The 17566-nt window shown below is 36.4% G+C and overlaps 4 protein-coding genes across 6 annotated transcripts; 2 read left to right on the top strand and 2 right to left on the bottom strand.

Annotated features, from left to right (window-relative positions):
* The first annotated feature begins 853 nt into the window (after positions 1-853).
* On the top strand, positions 854-3812 carry LOC143900732 (tRNA (uracil-5-)-methyltransferase homolog A). The gene is made up of 8 exons (XM_077412773.1): positions 854-1849; positions 1929-2087; positions 2148-2340; positions 2417-2544; positions 2630-2880; positions 2950-3184; positions 3250-3442; positions 3528-3812. The coding sequence occupies exons 1-8, from the start codon at positions 1532-1534 to the stop codon at positions 3761-3763; spliced, it is 1713 nt and encodes a 570-aa protein (XP_077268899.1). The 5' UTR covers positions 854-1531; the 3' UTR covers positions 3764-3812.
* Positions 3813-3926: 114 nt separating this feature from the next.
* Positions 3927-7123, bottom strand: LOC143907111 (uncharacterized). The gene is made up of 5 exons (XM_077424005.1): positions 6570-7123; positions 6189-6330; positions 5502-5905; positions 5245-5411; positions 3927-5120 (listed from the first exon to the last, which is right to left on the bottom strand). Exons 1-5 carry the CDS (start codon positions 6675-6677, stop codon positions 4874-4876), a joined length of 1068 nt encoding a protein of 355 aa, XP_077280131.1. The 5' UTR covers positions 6678-7123; the 3' UTR covers positions 3927-4873.
* A 129-nt stretch (positions 7124-7252) lies between these two features.
* Positions 7253-13006, bottom strand: LOC143908901 (nucleoplasmin-like protein). Of its 2 annotated transcripts, none has more exons than XM_077398175.1 (5): positions 12762-13004; positions 12218-12333; positions 10605-10818; positions 9686-9762; positions 7253-8588 (listed from the first exon to the last, which is right to left on the bottom strand). In XM_077398175.1, exons 1-5 carry the CDS (start codon positions 12781-12783, stop codon positions 8481-8483), a joined length of 537 nt encoding a protein of 178 aa, XP_077254301.1. In that variant the 5' UTR covers positions 12784-13004; the 3' UTR covers positions 7253-8480. The 2 variants fall into 2 exon arrangements, with proteins under 2 accessions (XP_077254301.1, XP_077254392.1); XM_077398266.1 differs by lacking the exon at positions 7253-8588 and adding an exon at positions 8988-9339 and having other exon boundaries at positions 12762-13006.
* An 861-nt stretch (positions 13007-13867) lies between these two features.
* Sil1 (Sil1 nucleotide exchange factor) lies at positions 13868-17537 on the top strand. 2 transcript variants are annotated; one of them, XM_077417994.1, is made up of 4 exons: positions 13868-14236; positions 14928-15199; positions 15443-15708; positions 15791-17537. In XM_077417994.1, the coding sequence occupies exons 1-4, from the start codon at positions 14122-14124 to the stop codon at positions 16536-16538; spliced, it is 1401 nt and encodes a 466-aa protein (XP_077274120.1). In that variant the 5' UTR covers positions 13868-14121; the 3' UTR covers positions 16539-17537. The 2 variants fall into 2 exon arrangements, with proteins under 2 accessions (XP_077274120.1, XP_077274993.1); XM_077418867.1 differs by lacking the exon at positions 13868-14236 and adding an exon at positions 14286-14515.
* The last annotated feature ends 29 nt before the right edge of the window (positions 17538-17566 follow it).

The raw sequence follows: 17566 nt of genomic DNA, 5'->3' as shown, positions 1-17566 counted from the left end.
CTCCGTGTCCGCACGCGCATGCAAAAGTGCGCGAATTTGAAACGTATGCATACTTATAATGCATAAATATAAATATGTACTTTTTATATACGAACTATTCTCTGCTTTAACAAATTATTTGTTAAATAATTTGTTAAAGCAGAGAATAGTTGGTATATGGAAAGTACATATTTATATTTACAATGAATAGTTGGTATATAAATATGTACTTTTCATATACCAACTATTCTCTGCTTTAACAAACTATTTGTTAAATAATTTGTTAAAGCAGAGAATAGTTGGGGTATGAAAAGTACATATTTATATGTACAATGAATAGTTGGTATATAAATATGTACTTTTCGTATACCAACTATTCTCTGCTTTACAAATTATTTCTGCTACAGATATTATGCGTCGAAGTTAACGAAACAGAAATAATTTGTTAAAGCAGAGAATAGTTGGTATACGAAAAGTACATATTTATATACCAACTATTCATTGTACATATAAATATGTACTTTTCATACCCCAACTATTCTCTGCTTTAACAAATTATTTAACAAATAGTTTGTTAAAGCAGAGAATAGTTGGTATATGAAAAGTACATATTTATATACCAACTATTCATTGTAAATATAAATATGTACTTTCCATATACCAACTATTCTCTGCTTTAACAAATTATTTAACAAATAATTTGTTAAAGCAGAGAAAAGTTCGTATATAAAAAGTACATATTTATATTTATGCATTATAAGTATGCATACGTTTCAAATTCGCGCACTTTTGCATGCGCGTGCGGACACGGAGCATGCGCATGTGGCCACAGAGCTGACAGAGCATGCGCATGTGGCCGCGGGGCATGTTCATGTCGCTACCACAGTCGCTACATCTCGTCGGTATGACCAGGTTTCATAACCTGAGAGTCGTCAACTTTAACGTTAAATATCTCGCTTCGCTGGGCAGACCGCCGCATTTTTCTGCCAGATTCTTTCGTTTTATGCAAAAACGAATCGATTAAGCCTAATTTTATCGATATTTGAGGTGCAGTAGCTATTCTAAATAAATACCAAAAGTTGTAAAAGAACAAAACGTAAAGCATACATAGGTTTGCTCCTTGTAGCTACGTTATGTTTACACCTTCCGCGCTTGAAATGAGAGATAAATGTACATAGTTAATAGATATTGAAAAAAGTGGGAAGATGTGAAAAGTGCTGAAATGGGGGAGTACCGTGCATGTAAACATGTATCCTAACCTGCTCCAAGTTGCTTGGAGCAGTGACATGTGCTTCCTGATCAATCTTGTTATTTTTCGTCTTTATCGCAACTGTTTAATTGGCTAACAGCCAAGCATTTAATTAGGATTAAATTAAACACGCTCGGTGTTTTATGCTTATATTACGCTCAGAGTGAACTGTAAAAATACACGGAAAATAAGGAAGCTTAGACGAGTCCAGCAGCACAATTTATCTCGAGATAAGTATCTTGTGAGACAGAGACGAGATTTTAACGAATTAAAAGTTGCGAATAATCTTGAGAAATTGACGCAATGGCTGACACAAATGCTACGGAAACGTTAGCGACCAGCGTCGCGGAGAACGAGAAAAATCCATATGCCTATCTCGAGAGAGATGATTTCACTTCTGAGAAGTACAAGATAGAGGTGCGCGGTTTGCCGAAGTATTACGGAATTGGTGAATTTAAGAAGCTCGTGAACGAAAAGCTGGACTTGCAATCGTGCAAGGTAAAGCCACCCAGGAAAGGCAGCAGCTGGCTGTACGTATGCTTCAGAAACGAGGAGTGTCGTCAACGAGCGATAACCACTATAAATGGGATTTTGTGGAAGAACAGTAAACTCACGGCGCAGGTATTCTCCAGCCTTTCGTCAATGCTGCTTTCTCGACGGAATTAAATGTATATCGTTTCAATCCGTGCTTTCTCTTTAGGTAGCCAAGCCAGCTCCGGATCCCTTTGTGAAGAGAAAACTAGAGGAGGAGTCCAGCAACAAGCGTCTGAAAACTGACTCCGAGGATCCAAATAGCTCCCCCACTGATAGAATCAAATTTATTACTACCCCTTTGTGGAACATGCCGTATCCGGATCAGGTAAGGGATTTTATTACGCTCTCGTTGGAAAGTGTCAAACCTTATGCTATATGTTTTTAGCTGGAACTCAAGCAGAAGGAGATGAGATCTATCCTGATAAAAATTGGCCAGCAAATGCTCGTAGAAAGTAAAGGTCTGTCAGAGTGGATATATTCGCAAAAGAAATTGTACGATGGATTGCCGTGCAAACTGGAGAATATACTTTCGGCGGATGTTACCGAGGCGTACAGAAATAAATGCGAATTCACAGTTGGTGATTATTTCTAAATTTATACGAGGATATACAAAATTTTGCCAAGTTTAAATTTTCCTTTTTTTTTATGATGCAGGTAAAGACAGTGAACAGAGCAAAATTATGATTGGGTTTAGATTGTCAACTTATGCCTCGGGTTCTACAGCAGTTGGACCTATCGACGATCTTTGTCACATTCCAGAAAATATGAAAATCGCTGTAAAGGTTAATTTCAATTGTTGATTTTTTTTTAGACGAGACCGATGGAGATGGACTTGGGATCTAAAATTTGCGCGTTTACATATTTCAGATACTAGAAACATTTATACGCGAGTCAAACTTGGAGCCTTTCAATCCGGTCGATCATAGTGGATACTGGAGACAAGTTACCGCTCGAACCACTCGTGCCAGTCATCTGATGTTGATAGTAGGAATACACCCTCAGGATCTAAGTAGCGACGAATTAGAGGAATTAAAATCACAGCTGAGAATATTTTTCGAAACCGGAAAAGGTGCCGGCGCTCATGTCACTTCGTTGTATTTTCAAACAATAGATAAGAAGTAAGTATATTATGCGGAATTAGCCATGTATATGTATTTTTTTTTTATTTGCATAATTTAATTTTGCAGAAGTATAGGCGGTGAAAGTAGCGACACCTTATATCATGTTAGCGGAACAGAATATATAGAAGAAACGTTACTCGGAATGAAGTTCCGAGTTTCGCCTCAAGCATTTTTCCAAGTTAATACATTGGGAGCGGAAGTTTTGTACAAGGCGGCGATTGATCTTGCCGAACCCACGATGGATACGGCGCTACTTGACGTGTGTTGCGGTACTGGAACCATAGGTCTCTGCTTTTCAAAGGTACGATCAATTATTATAAAATTTCCAAGGATGTACCATTGCAGATGTAACGTTCACTGTTGCAGCATTGCGGTGAGGTATTAGGAGTGGAAATTATTCCCGACGCTATAAAGGACGCCAAGGAAAACGCTGTCAAGAACGATATTACCAATTGCGAGTTTTTTGTCGGAAAGGCGGAGGATATTTTGTTGCCAGTCATTCACAGGGCAACGAAATCCAATATCACTGCCATTGTGGATCCCCCACGAGCTGGTTTACGTAAGTTGTCATTACATATAAGTAACATTTACGATGTCGATATTATAAAGAAATGTTAACTTACCTGTATGTTAACTTATTCTAGATCAAAAGGCTTTATTGACACTGCGTAAGTCAAGAAAGTTGAACAGACTGGTGTACATATCCTGTGACCCTCGTGCTGCCATGAGAAATTTAATTGACTTAGCACGACCTAGTTCCAAGCAATATCTCGGTGATCCGTTGGTACCGGTAAAGGCCATTGCGGTTGACATGTTTCCCCATACTAAGCATTGCGAATTGATATTGTGCCTTGAAAGGCTATCGAAGGCGATGAAATGAAACGAATGTACCATCCAAGAAAATACGGAATAAAGAACGTTCAAACGTATTTACACACACATATTCTTCCGTCGTATGTATGTTTTAGCATAATATATACGTATATATTAGTTTTTTTGGACACGAATAAAAAATTGCTGGCAAGTTTTAACAGTCTTACATTTGTGGAAAAAAAAAAGAATTATGTTTCATGTTATGTTTCTCTAAAGTCATTAATAATTTATGATTATTACTTCTTTTATTGCTTTAATTGCCGCCACACGGTCCGATAGTTGAACGTCCACGAATTCATCCTTGGATTGACGTCACTTCTGCATTTAGTCGATATCTTTTATTGGAGAGGAGAAAAAAAAGCGAATCTGCTTATATGAAACAGCGTTGGCCACCAATCGTTTCCATGATAGCTTTTATAATTGAGTTAATAATATAAACCATGGGTAAATAGAAGAAGAGAATAATCCAACGATGGCAACGCAGTGAAATAAATAATGCCACTTGCTCTCTGAGATTCTTGTTTTGATTGGTTTGTAGAAAATTAATACAAGTCTCGAGAGATAATCTCGACGCAGAACCAAGGTGGCACAAAATACGCATTGAAATCGGCGCCGCTTGAAGAAAAGCAGAAGAAAAATCTTAAAATGTTTAGATTTCAATCGACCTATTAATGTTCGACATTGCCTGATATAAGAAGATTCTCGTCCCGTAGATGAATCTCGCATCAATGCGTGACACATTAATGGAAGATATGAAAAAATAAAAACACATCAGGCTCCAAAACGTGTAATCAAGGAAACAAATCAAAGACAAGGAAACAAAGATGATAAAGGCGGATTTCGATACCATACGAAAGTATGCAATAACAATATTTTTATCATTCGGTATATTAATCACTTTAATTATATTAAATGTTTTGGTTTAAATTTTGGAGCTTGTTTCCTTGTCTTTCGACATTATATAAAGAAATGTTTGATATTGGCGATCCTTAACAAGCGGAGGCGATTTTATTACAACGTATCTCTTGCGCGTCGATTCAATAGATTAATTATTGAAGATGCGCGAAAAAAATTTGAATATATTTATACAAGCACACACGTTGTCTATTTCGAAGAATTATCTATTTCTATTCCATCGAGAAGCTGACGTTTCTACAATTCCTGGCGCACTTTGAGCGCGTTCTGCGTGAAATTCTTTAGAATGTTTATCATCTCTGCTTTTAACACCTCTGGCATCATTAAACACACATTCGTCTGGGCTCTCAGAATTCACTCGCGAGATCGTCTCTGCATATTCAGTATGATCAACAGGTTGAGATAGCTTAGAAAGCAAAGCGACTTTTTCTGCTTTATCTAGAGTTGATCTAAAAGTGTAAATAGTTATTTTTGAATCAACAATGTTAAATATAGATTTGATTTAATATTGATGAGAGAAATATGCTACAATAAAAGTTTGATATGGTTTTGTTTTTCTCACGCACAGAATACCTTGTACTGCTTTGCGCTGCTAATTTCTCAATAATTTTAGCGTCTACATTAATCTTTTTCGGCCTTTGCATGTGACTTTTCAATTTCTCTATGTTCTGCGTAAGTTGATGAACCTGTACCTTTAATGTTGCATTTTCATACGTCAATCTGTTATTTCTTTGTACAACCTAACAATTCATATGATATATCATATATATACGGTCTAATTTGAAAGGTTTAGACAAAAAGGATAAAGAGGCGTATATATTATCGTTTACTTGTAAAAATTTAGCTTTGTTAAGGGGCAACGGTTCCTGAAATTTTTCTGACACAATTAAATTAAGTTCCTTTCTCGCCTCGTCTAATTTCTCCATCATCTCTGCCATCACTAGCAAATGCTCGTGCAGCAACTGATCCAATTTATATCTTAATGTGTCTTTGGCATGCTTCATACGCAGGAACTTCACACATAAATTATACGTAACTTCGTTTTTATCTGACAACTCCACTCTGAGCTGCTTGTTTTCTCTTTCCAAGGAATCTTGGGCTTCTTCGAGCTCCTTATGCCGTTGTTGCTGAAACTTTGACGTGTTGCTGGTATGCCTGCCTCTGTACCGTTGCATTTCTTCAATGAAATGATCTTTCTCCCTTTGGTGGAAATCTCTCTCGCCATCTAACTGTTCTACAATAAAAAAAAATTAATATATACTGTTTTATTCATGTCTGTTGAATTAGCTCAAATTAGCTTGTTTTGAAATCTCTCTAAAGTTATTTCCTGGTAAAATCCTGATTTTATGAGCAAATTTGGATGAGGGTGTGCAAAATAATATTTTATTTATATTATATATAATATGTGTGAGTGTACACTACATAACATGACTCGATTAGAAATGAAAGTCTGACAATGTCTTATATTTTCATATATATGTATACTTCAAAAATTATAAGTAATGATTAAGTCTTACGTTTAAGATTTCTATTGCATCTTTGTTGTTTCTTTAACTCTGCCAGTAATCTACTTTTCTCTCGATGCGAATTTTCTAGTTGTACATCTCTTATCCTTAGAGCATCTTTTAAGTTTGCTATAGCTTCATTCAATTTTGCTATCTGGATACATACGATTAAAAATCACAATTATTGACAATGTCAAAGTTATAAAAAGTAATAATATGCAGGAAGTATATTTAACACAGTAGTGAATATTTGAAAAGTACAAAATAATTTTCTGGCAAGTCATTCATTTATATGTTTTTTTATTATGAGTGAGTAGACATTTGAGGTTGTCTCATAATTTGTAAAGAATTAATTAATGCTAATCGAGTAAAATACTAACATTACTAACGTACTTGCGGTGAAGTTACTATTTCATGATCGACTATGTTGTATTCTGCAGTGTCATAGGAAACTTGTTTTTCTACATTAGTAGAACATTTATTTAAATTAACATTCTGCATATCACGATATTTAACACGCCAATCCGTAATACCTCTTTAGATATAATTTTCTATTTGTTATATTATTTCATTGGTTATATCATATCGCACACTTCATGCTTAACTTTAATATTCAGGATTCAGAATTAATATTCAAATTTTTGAAAGTGCCTCTGAATATATGTAAAACTATTTTAAATTGGATTGCCTAAATAATTATGTTCTTCCTTTATGTATAAGACGAAGGAGAACTTGAGACATGTTACACATTAATTCTATATAAATAACCTATATGCAAAAGTTACCTGTCAAATACACACATATAATTAATGACATGAATAAGTTAGACTAGAGATAAGTGAAAAGCGTTAGAAATGCCAAGATGTGTCGAACGTAATTGCAAGTACTTATCGTATTTATAAATTTTAAATAAGCTTATCGCAAACAATAAAACAGCATTTTCCGCTTCAAAATAAAAAATAAAATGTTTTTTAAAATAGTATATACATGTATATTACAGATTACAAATAGATTAGAAAATTTCCTTTGCTACGATATGTGATAGGATACACTCAAATAAATATTTACTCAAGCAATACGGATTTTAAAAGTTGTGAAATTTTTTATTGTATCGTATATGTACAAAATAGGTGTACAGACTACTTATCAATCGCACGTACGTTTTTTATACATGCATCACATATGCTTTAATAGCACATGATACTGATGTAAGAGCAGTTTCTTTACCCCAGTACACCTGTAACTCCCGTTTCTATTACCTTTCATCAAATGGAATGAATGTTGAGATGACGTGTATATTTTCTTTTTTTTTTTAATGCTGATATCTTTAGAGACGTAAGTAAAATTTTAGAATTAGGATTTTTGAATGACTAATAATCCTTTCCCCATCTTGTACACACGAAAATAATAAATTATATTGTAGAGTCTCAGTTTCATAATTCCGTACATGAGAACTATTTCCAAAAATTCACGTTTAAATGGTTACATTAGAATATATTTTTGCATCTCTGAAAAAGAGTCGCGTCGATATGAATACGATATCAGAAAAAACCAAAAGTACAAAATCTCTCAATGTGGATCCATTCGTGCTTTCCACAAATTTTACAATAACAACAACTGGGCCAGAAATTATTGAATACACTGCTCTGTTATGCTGAAACTACATATATTTGTATCATATTTCAAGAAGTTGTCTAGTAAAGAAGAAAAAGATATTTTCATTCTAAGATATTCTTCTTCTTTCATCAATGGTATAAAATCTCATCAAGAGAAAAAATATTCAATTTTGTCTGAAAAGTCAGGCTAGTACTTGAATATAATAATAGATCACTTTTTGAAGAAAAATTATATTTGTAAAAATCTTGCCATAAAAATACTAGTCTTTCTTTCGTATTAAATTCTATGTTACTAAATATACATTATCTTGGAAAAATAATTGAGTATACACACCAGAGAGGTATGTTATACAAATATATGTCTCTGTATAACCGAGATAATAATAAGTAATAAACTTTGGAAAGAAGTATAAAAATATTAGTTAAACCGTAAAAAATTTTTTTTTGAAGTACAGCAACGAGCACATTAACGAAATAATCCGAAATTACTTCAAAATTATACATAATAATTGTCTTCTTAATATTTTGGTCCAGTTGTGTTTTTAGAAAAGTGGAAGGCAACCTTTTGTCGTGTGATAATCTGATGAAATGATACTAGATTCGCACAAACGCGGATGATAATGATGGACTTATGTATAATATCTTAACTTAAAAGTTTGTTTTATTTCCATAATGTTAAGGCTCGTATTTATTTTTTCTTGTTCTTGTTAGCCTGATTTTTGTATTTAGCTGCAGCTGCTAATTTAGCATTCTTCTTCTTAGGTTCGTCATCCTCTTCATCTTCATCTTCAGGATCCTACAAGAAATATAAAATGTAATCATGCAATTAATTCTACAAGCATTGATGGTTCGTCCATATTTAATAATACTTCATAAAAGATATAAATATAGGGAGGCTTTATATATAATTTATGTCTTTTAGTTTAGAGAAAATTCTAAGGAAAAGAATATGAAATTCCATTACGTTTCGTAATTTCATATTTCGTAATCAAATTAAAATTCTAAAATCAATTTGTGCTAGCTTGTATATTTGTCTTGATAATTTTTATTTTTAAACATATATTTTACATTTATTAATACACGAGATAATGTGTATACTTGATTTTCTAGGATCCAATAAACAATTATAATTCAAATGCGTAACTTTGCAAAAATGGACAAAAAGGAAGCGTGATTAGTAAGGAATAAAAGCAACTCTTTGCAAAATAAGATTTATTTTACAAAAATAAAACATGAAACATGAATGAGAACACAAGAGATACATTCATGACTTTTCGTAAATGGTTCATCTTCATCTTTTCCCTTTCTTAAATTATAATTCTGCAAAGACATCTTAAAGATCGTAAAGTCATAAGGCTTCAAGTAAAATAAAAAATGTTTCTTAATGCGATATTCGGATATTGTAATATTTTTAAAAGACACACTGACTACAGAGCGCAGTGTTCTGTTTTATCTTAATATTCTATTTATCTACATTCACGACTGTATTCATATTCAACGCCGTTTTTTTTATCTCCTGATAAAAGCTTTCGTTTCTTTCGCGGTGCCTGAAATGGATATTTATAATATATATAATTTGATATGTTCATTTTCTAGCAACATAGAAAATAAAGATAAACTCAAAATATCGTAAAGTGCATTAGCAAATTTTCTACAGCAAATTATAACTTATAAATTAAAATTATAATATCACAACATTGTGTATTCGAAAGATTTGTTTTTAAAGATGCATTCTATGTAAGTTGACATTAATGATTTAAAGTACTCGTACTATTTATTACACTAGTCTGCTAAATTTATTACGATAAAAATTTGTTAGGTATAGAATATATATTTTGAATTATTTTTCACAATATATTATATATATTATATATAACGTGTTATAACTCATACCTTCTCATCGTCCTCGTCGTCGATGTTCTCTTCCTCCATTTCATCATCCATATCCTCGAATTCTTCAATGTGGGCACCTATGAGGAGCAAAAAATCCATGTACTTTTCTAGTATTCCAAAGAGATAAAGATATTTGGAAAAGTTAATGTTATTAAATATTGTATATTATAAGATAATGCTGTGTGTCAGTTATAAATAAATAATGAGTCAAAATGGAACAATTAAATATTTTATTATACATTTCACGTATTGTTAATCAAAATTTATCTCGTAATGTACCAAAAAATTATTTTATAATAATAAAATTATGTAATTCAAATTAAATAAAATACACATAAATTTATCACTATAAAATTAAAAACATGTAAACATTTTTATACACATACATGTATACTGTAAAAAAAATTTATTTCATATCATCTTCAAAATATATATATTCGTGTGTATAATGCAAAATAAGATAGCACATATCTCATACATGACATATATTTTAAATATAAAAACGAAATCTATTCTCATAAACTTTTTCTCAATATTTTCTTAAGAAGGCGCCCAATTTCAATTTTATCGCCTTTATTTGATATACTTTCATGAATATAAATATTAACAAAATTAAAAATATTAACTTTCCATCAATAATTTAAAAAATACATGTTAGAGTTTAGCAATAATGTAAATTTTCATGATTAGTTAGTTCGTATATGTGATGTACCTATAGCTCATACTAAAATAACTTGCTCTAGTAGCTATCAAGCGAAAGATCCGGGTTCAATTCTCATAATTGTCATTTTGGATATGTAAAACTAAGAATTTATGGGAGGAAAATATTTCTTGTGTATATAATAGCAACAAAGTATCCGAAACGTGAACTTAATTCTCAAGATAACAAATTAAATACATTTATGTAGAGGTTACGTACCAAGAAGATTGTGTCCTACTATATGAACAGGTCCACTGCCCTTCACCAACGTAAACGTGACTGGGGGATCTGGGAAACTGAGATCAAGAATGATCTGTGCCGTTTTTCCCATCTCCAGCAAGGCAATTGGAGTTTTGATGGGTCCTTTTAATCCCATCGCCTCAACCTGTAAGACATTGAGCTCGCCAGGTTTCGCCTCTGGTCCTAAAAGAGCCTGAAAACATTGTGAAACGTTATAATAAATATTATGCAAAAAATTATACATTATTATATAAAAAATGTTGAATATTAATGAAAAATATTTTGGACATTCTTGGATCTACGGTCATCCAAAAATTTGAACTATAATATAAGTAGCGAATAAATTCTTATAAACCAAAAAGACCAAGGAAATTATATATATAAATTTCTTATAAGTTTGCTCTCTACACCAAGTGAATTTCACCTCAAATATTTTTGCTTACATCTTATATGCTACACAAAAATTCTTTGATCAATTTTGACCTTTTTAGGTTAGAAAGTAGTTCGTCCTTAAAAGAAATAAATATACATAAATAATCACATTTGTATAAAAAAAAATGAGCAGAAAAAAAAATTACAATATCTTTATGACTTTTAAGTTTATCGTCAACTATAACGAGAATCGTAATAGAAGAAACGTGAGGTAATAAAAGATTCTCTTTTTCTTCATAAATTCAGTTAAAAAATAATATTGGAATATAATTCAATGTGCTCTGCACATTCTTACAAAACTTCCCGCATATCAGCATCTTAATGCTCATCATTTACTTCGTAACGTGCACCGCAACCCGGAAACCGGCATGCCGCAAAAATTCGATCAATCTAATCCGCGTGTCGCAGCCCACGGGGGGAGCTTACGATAAATCGCACGAATCGTTCATTGCCCATTCAAATCGACTCGGCCACGATATTTCCGTTATAATTATCCCGCGACATAATAGAGCCCTATCTGAAGCGAGGTGGGGGGAGCGGGAGGGCGACGCCGTTGTGGAAAAAATGGCGCCAAGCATCAAACTTTCCCCCGTCGTGTTCGTCGGAGACGTTTCGCAATTTATAACGCGAAAGACGAATCAATCGGTAGTCGCAACGCCACGAGCGGGACTTGGCAAATAGGTGCCTCGTCCCGCTCATCCTCGAAGAGGAATCGCGATGATCGTTAAACGGCTCGGAGCGTGGAGGAACGTTCGCGATCCCGAAAGAAAAAAAAACGGACAACGTGGACGACTGTCATCCTGGATTATGCCGAGTCCGTCCGATCGGAGAAGACGGAGAATCGAGCGAGATCGCGCGCGGAGTTTGGCGGGGATTAGCACTGTAAAGAAAGAAATCGAGAGGTATCTCCGAGAATGACGCGGCACGCGAAACTCGACATCGCTGTATAGCCGGCGAGCGCGTTGAAACGGAGATGTTCGTCCGCCGTTCCGCCCCCGGGCGAGGGAAGCGCCTCGATGCCACGGGGATGCCTCGCGGAGACGACGTATCACGCGCTATCGGGCGGGAAAGGACCTTCCGGACGCGCCGCGCCGGGGGCAACGGCGACACGTTCCTGTTTTGCAACACGCCACGCCGGAACGTGGGCACTGGGCACTCACCATTTTTATAATGAGCTTCTGATCGGCGCCGATGTGCTGGGCCGTGCCGTCCGAGTCGTCGTTCTTGTGCTCCGGGTCCCATACCTCGGTCGCGTTCGATCCCTCGAGGGTGATTCCTGGACACAGAGAAGTCGTGAGTCGAGTAATCGCGGGGGCGGGTGGACGAGAGGGGGAGGGAGAGAGGGAGAGAGAGAGAGAGAGAGAGAGAGAGAGAGAGAGAGAGAGAGAGAGAGAGAGAGAGAGAGAGAGAGAGAGAGAGAGAGAGAGAGAGAGGAGCAGCGGCGGCGGCGGCGGCGTGCCCCGTCGGTTGCACGAGATTACGCGCGGCGTATTACCCGCGCGTTAATATACCCGTGCAGCCGTGCACGCCGGTTCCGGGCACGCAACGGTGGTCCGGCGGCCGCAATGGCCGAAAGGCCCAGCCGGCGTCCACGGCCGATGCACCCCCTCGGTCGCTCAAATGGCCGACGGCGCGTAAGTAACCGCGTGCGTCGCGAAATAGCGGAGCCACGGCGACCGCGGCACCCCGGCCGACGATATTTACCGTACAGATACTCCTCTGCCATGGCGATCGGTTTGCTATCAGCGGATTCTCGTCAGCGTGAATGCGTGAATTGCCCGTGTAGTGGACGGCGGTTGCGGCGGCGGACGTGTGCGTGCCGTGCGCGGTGATGGAGTACGAGTGAGCGAGTAGCGAGTGACGCCGCGCGCGCAACGGTTAGTGTGTTACTGCGCGAGGGCGAGGGCGAGGGAACGCCGCGGCCGGAACGAGCGCGTACTGCGCGTAGTAAATGAGTTTCGCCCTAGTGCTGAGCCTCGCGCGCGCGCGCGCCCCCGGACTACGTTCCGCGCGCCGATTGGTCGAGCGTGGCCGCGCGGCGTTGCCGCGCCGCCGCCGCCAAAAGCGACCGAGCGAGGTACTCCGAATTCCCGAAAGTTTCTCGTTTCTCCAGAGATTCCCGTCGCGTTTCTCGATTTTTCGACAATGTCTGCGTTCCGGTGTGCACTGCCAGTACTGAAAGTCCTATAGTTTACGTTACGTACATACGTTGTAGATTTTTCAGAAACGCAGCCGATGTTATCGATACATATAGCTCGATCTCTCGGCTTCGCATTGTCGGAAGACAAATTAACGTTTATTATTTTCATCTCACACGATTGTGTTGTTCAAAATAGCTGCTTTACATTGTTCAACCGTGTGATGAAAATGCAAAAGTAAACTCCCACATTGACCACGTGTATCGCATGAAAAGATTAAAAATTATTCAACAATTTTGGTATTGGTACACGGAAAATTCACACAACATTATTATTAGGCTACCAAGATCCAGTCTAGACTGTTTTTCTTTTTAATTGATTGTACGTACATATATCATAACTCTTTTACTTATTGTTCAAGGAATTGATGAATTTCATATAAAATTTGCAATTGATCGTAATAAAATCGCTATAATGCCAAAATACTGCGAGCACTTTTCTAATTCTATGTAATAGCGACTAATAATTTAGTGATTGTAAATTATTCGCGATAAAAATCATTCGTCTAGAGGAATAAAGGGGATTCGAACGCGCGGCAACGTCGCGCCTCTTGATTGGCCGGCGCCGGCGTCGACTCTGGTGGCGATCGCGCGCAACCACTATCGTCGGCACACAGACGCAATAAATAGATAGCGGACGCGACACGTGAACGGAGTTCGTTCGCGAGTCCCGCGATTAAATGTCATGCCGATCGGCCCGCTGACGATCTCACGTCGCGCTCGCGCCAGCTGATGACGGACGAGATTCTTCGCGCGTCTCCAAACGCGATCCGCCAGTGAAGAATCGGCGAGTCGTAAAACCACGGTCCGGCTCTCTTCCTCTCGGTGACGACAACCGACAACGTCGTACTCCCGTCGGAGTCGGAAATGCGTGTCGACACGTGCGTCCTGCTGCTCCACCTGACGCTCGCGATTTTCGGCGGCGCCGAAAAAAACGAGAGCGCCTTCGTCGCGACGCACGAATGGCAGACGGTGAAGAAGGGTGAGTATCCGTTGACGCGGGGGCGGGGGGCCGTGCCCGATCGTGGGACTACTTTGTACACGCCGACCGAGATGTCCGTCGTCCGTCTCTTCGACACCACGTCGGTCAAATTCGCCGTGACGCGCGACCCTTTTGCGACGAAGACCGGGACGCGATCTCGTGTAACGCGGGGTTTTCAGAGTTCACTCGGAGTCGTTTTAAATAAAGAGTAGCGAAAAACTCTCGATGGGGTCGCTTTGCAGATTGCTCCAGATCGCGAGCGCCTCCGGTGACAGTGACGTACGTTCGGATTGGATTACGTGGTTCAAGAACATGCAGTCTCGTGAAATTAAAATCTCTCTCTCTAGAATAATTGTTCTTTTTTTTAACTTATATGCACAATTACTTGTTAACTTATTTTTTTAACTTTAATTTTTTGGAATGTATAATATTGATGCTAGGATTTACTCATAAATATTCGAGAAAGCTCCAAAAACTGTTTAGATGAGTAGGTAATCGATATTCATGAGAAATGTAACTGATGTGCCTTTTAATAAAATATGAATGAATAAAACTAATTTTGTCGCATATATATATATATATATATATATGCATCTTAACGTGAAAGTTAGCTGTAGAGCTGAAATATTTAAGTCGAATTAAACATTGGTGATATATGCTGATAAGATTAACAAAGATGTGATTTTATCAGGAACCCCCATCCCCAAGGGACTTCACGTGAGACATAATTTTGCAACCGGAGTGACGGAGGCTAAATTGATGGACGATGCGGAAGAAGACGATGAAAATGCAAACCGATCGAATTCCAAGTCGTTGACGTTACATCCGGATAAATCGGTCATAGAAGACGAAGAGCCGGATCTGCTGAAAGTAAAGAAAGTTACGGACATGATTATCGACGATTTGAAAGCGAGTTTGAAGAAGCTCAAACAAGACGAAGCGGACGCCGCGTCAAATACGAATGTAACTTATATGTTTTTTTTGTGACATTTAAGAATTGAGTTTTGTAATTATCGAAAAACAGGACAGATTGTGTCACGTGAATGTTGTTGCACGTGAATTGCAATTGCGTTCGAGGTTTTGCTTATTCATTACTTCTAAAGTATTGCATTATCTTGAATTCTAGATCAAAGATATACATTAGGTTTTTAATTAAATATTTGGAAATAAAAGTTTAACTGTTGTCTTCTACTTTTTTTACTCTAGGACGGAGAGACCCGACCAAAAACTGAGAAACGTTTCAAACGTTTTTATGAAACTTTGAAAGAGCAACTTAATGCTCTTAAAGTCAACGTTACGAGCGATTCAGAATTATTAAAGAGATTTTTTCAGAAATTTCAATCTTATAAAAATAGTATCACTACTGGTACGTTAACCAGCATAGAGATTGAAGAGGTATTGGATATCTTAAACAATTTAGAATACCTTCTTCATCAAATAGATAATGCTAAAATGTTCTCGGACATGGATGGGTAAGTACGAACCCCGATACAATTTTTCTTAGAGAGAGACAATTGTTTATTAATATTTTAACTAATTTTTTTTTAATTGCAGGCTAACTAAGATCATATCACCATGTCTCAATGGAACTAACAATGAAATAAAATCAGAAGCATTACGCCTTTTAGGAGCAGCTGCCCAATCAAATCCAAAAGTGCAAGCTAAGGCACTGGAAAATGATTTTATCCAAAAAGTATTGCACGTCTTGTCTACAAATAGTAAAATTGAAGTAAAATCCAGATGTATGTTTGCTCTAAGTGCCTTAATACGCCAGTTCCCTGCTGCTCAGAAAGCTTGGATTGATCACGGTGGTTTGCAATTACTTGGGAAGATTCTATACGACGATCAATTACAGATACAAATGAAAGCAATGAAATTAATTAACGATCTAACGATCGAAAGACGGAATCTGGAAGAGATCTACGATGCCGAGCAGCGTCAGCAAAAAATGAAGGAGTACGCTATTACGGACTTCGAGTTAAAATTACTAAGGCACGATTATTGTAAACTCCTAAGTAACTTAATGGTTAAGTGTTTCAAAGAAAAGCTAACTGGCCAATTTAGCATAGAAAATAATGATTTTCTCGAAGTAGTCTCGGACAGCATGATCACGATAGCTCCTGTTTGTAAAAATGAATTTAAGAACATTAAGCTCTTACCTGTTATAGATAATCTCTTACACTTTTATCAAAATCCTAATATTATACTCACTGTGGATGAAACTGATGTTTTAAAGAGTTTAATATTACTGATTGAAAGATTAAAACTAACTATTTTTGAAGCACCTCGTGATGAACTATGAAAATTGTGAGTTAATGTCTAAGATAATTGAAAATATACGAAAGTATATTGAAGACTATAAACTAAATTCCAGTCTTACGTTAATAAATATGCAATCGTGTGCAACAACATAGGACTATTTAATTTGCATTTGTTTCAGTCAGTGTAAAAAGTTTGTGAAAAGAAGAAAATCATCGTCATAGTAATTGCAATAGTTTTGAAAAAGAGAATATTATCTGCGGATGAATGATTAGCTACAATTTACAAATCTTAAGGAAAATCTAAGCAAAAAGATATTTTGCTATTCTAACGTAGGACTTATTTAATTTCCATTTGTTTTAGTCAGTGTAAAAAATTTTGCGAAAAGAAGGAAATTAATTATCGTCATAGTAATTACAATATTCTTGAAAAAGAGAATATTATCTGCGGATGAATGATTAGCTACAATTTACAGACAATTTAAGAAAAGTTTATCTAAGCATAAAAGAGATATTTTGTTATTCTAAACGTGTTCATTATATCCCTACTGTAAATAGCTCGTCATACTTACAGCATTGATTAATGGAACACGCAAGTTCTCGTCTCTCGCATCCAAAGTATGAGATACTAGTCATTAGATGTCAATTAAATTTCAATTTATTTTTTAAATGGCATAGTTTTTTTTTCTCGTTATAATGATTTTTCCATTGTAGGGGTTTCTTTTATAATGGCCTATCAAGCTAAACATTCGAATTAAGCTAAACTAAACGGTCGAATTAAGCTCGTTTTAAGTTTAAGAGACGGGAACTTTTGATATTAGATTTGATCGTGCAGCTCAATTAACGTTTCATGTATACACCTCACAATTATGTGGGGACAACTAAGAAAAATATACTTTGGAAAGTAAAACGACTGAAATATATACGTGTACATAAGATGTAAGATTTTAGTTATCTGGCTGTCACATAGCAAGTACGAATAACTGTTTATGTTTTTCTTCTGTGTTTTAGAATAATTATTTAATAAATTATTTTGTACCGATTATACGCCACATCTTATTGTCTGAAAGTT

This window comes from Temnothorax americanus, unplaced genomic scaffold, assembly GCF_048541705.1.
Source record: "Temnothorax americanus isolate GAGA-0224 unplaced genomic scaffold, ASM4854170v1 Scaffold1, whole genome shotgun sequence".
Lineage (NCBI taxonomy): Eukaryota > Metazoa > Arthropoda > Insecta > Hymenoptera > Formicidae > Temnothorax > Temnothorax americanus.
This window is presented reverse-complemented; position numbering and strand designations above follow the sequence as displayed.

What these genes read in the sequence shown, in the direction of transcription:
- LOC143900732 (XM_077412773.1), top strand. Translation starts at nt 1,532, where the DNA reads ATGGCTGACACAAATGCTACGGAAACGTTAGCGACCAGCGTCGCGGAG. An exon ending in ACAGTAAACTCACGGCGCAG is followed by an intron (nt 1,850 to 1,928) that starts GTATTCTCCAGC and finishes CTTTCTCTTTAG; the next exon opens with GTAGCCAAGCCAGCTCCGGA. An exon ending in TAAATGCGAATTCACAGTTG is followed by an intron (nt 2,341 to 2,416) that starts GTGATTATTTCT and finishes TTTATGATGCAG; the next exon opens with GTAAAGACAGTGAACAGAGC.
- Sil1 (XM_077417994.1), top strand. Translation starts at nt 14,122, where the DNA reads ATGCGTGTCGACACGTGCGTCCTGCTGCTCCACCTGACGCTCGCGATT. An exon ending in ATGGCAGACGGTGAAGAAGG is followed by an intron (nt 14,237 to 14,927) that starts GTGAGTATCCGT and finishes TGATTTTATCAG; the next exon opens with GAACCCCCATCCCCAAGGGA. An exon ending in ACGCCGCGTCAAATACGAAT is followed by an intron (nt 15,200 to 15,442) that starts GTAACTTATATG and finishes TTTTTACTCTAG; the next exon opens with GACGGAGAGACCCGACCAAA.
- LOC143908901 (XM_077398175.1), bottom strand. Translation starts at nt 12,783, where the DNA reads ATGGCAGAGGAGTATCTGTACG. An exon ending in GGCAGAGGAGTATCTGTACG is followed by an intron (nt 12,334 to 12,761) that starts GTAAATATCGTC and finishes CTCTGTGTCCAG; the next exon opens with GAATCACCCTCGAGGGATCG. An exon ending in ACGACGAGGACGATGAGAAG is followed by an intron (nt 8,589 to 9,685) that starts GTATGAGTTATA and finishes TATTTCTTGTAG; the next exon opens with GATCCTGAAGATGAAGATGA.
- LOC143907111 (XM_077424005.1), bottom strand. Translation starts at nt 6,677, where the DNA reads ATGCAGAATGTTAATTTAAATAAATGTTCTACTAATGTAGAAAAACAA. An exon ending in ACAAAGCTAAATTTTTACAA is followed by an intron (nt 5,412 to 5,501) that starts GTAAACGATAAT and finishes ATGAATTGTTAG; the next exon opens with GTTGTACAAAGAAATAACAG. An exon ending in GCAGCGCAAAGCAGTACAAG is followed by an intron (nt 5,121 to 5,244) that starts GTATTCTGTGCG and finishes TTACACTTTTAG; the next exon opens with ATCAACTCTAGATAAAGCAG.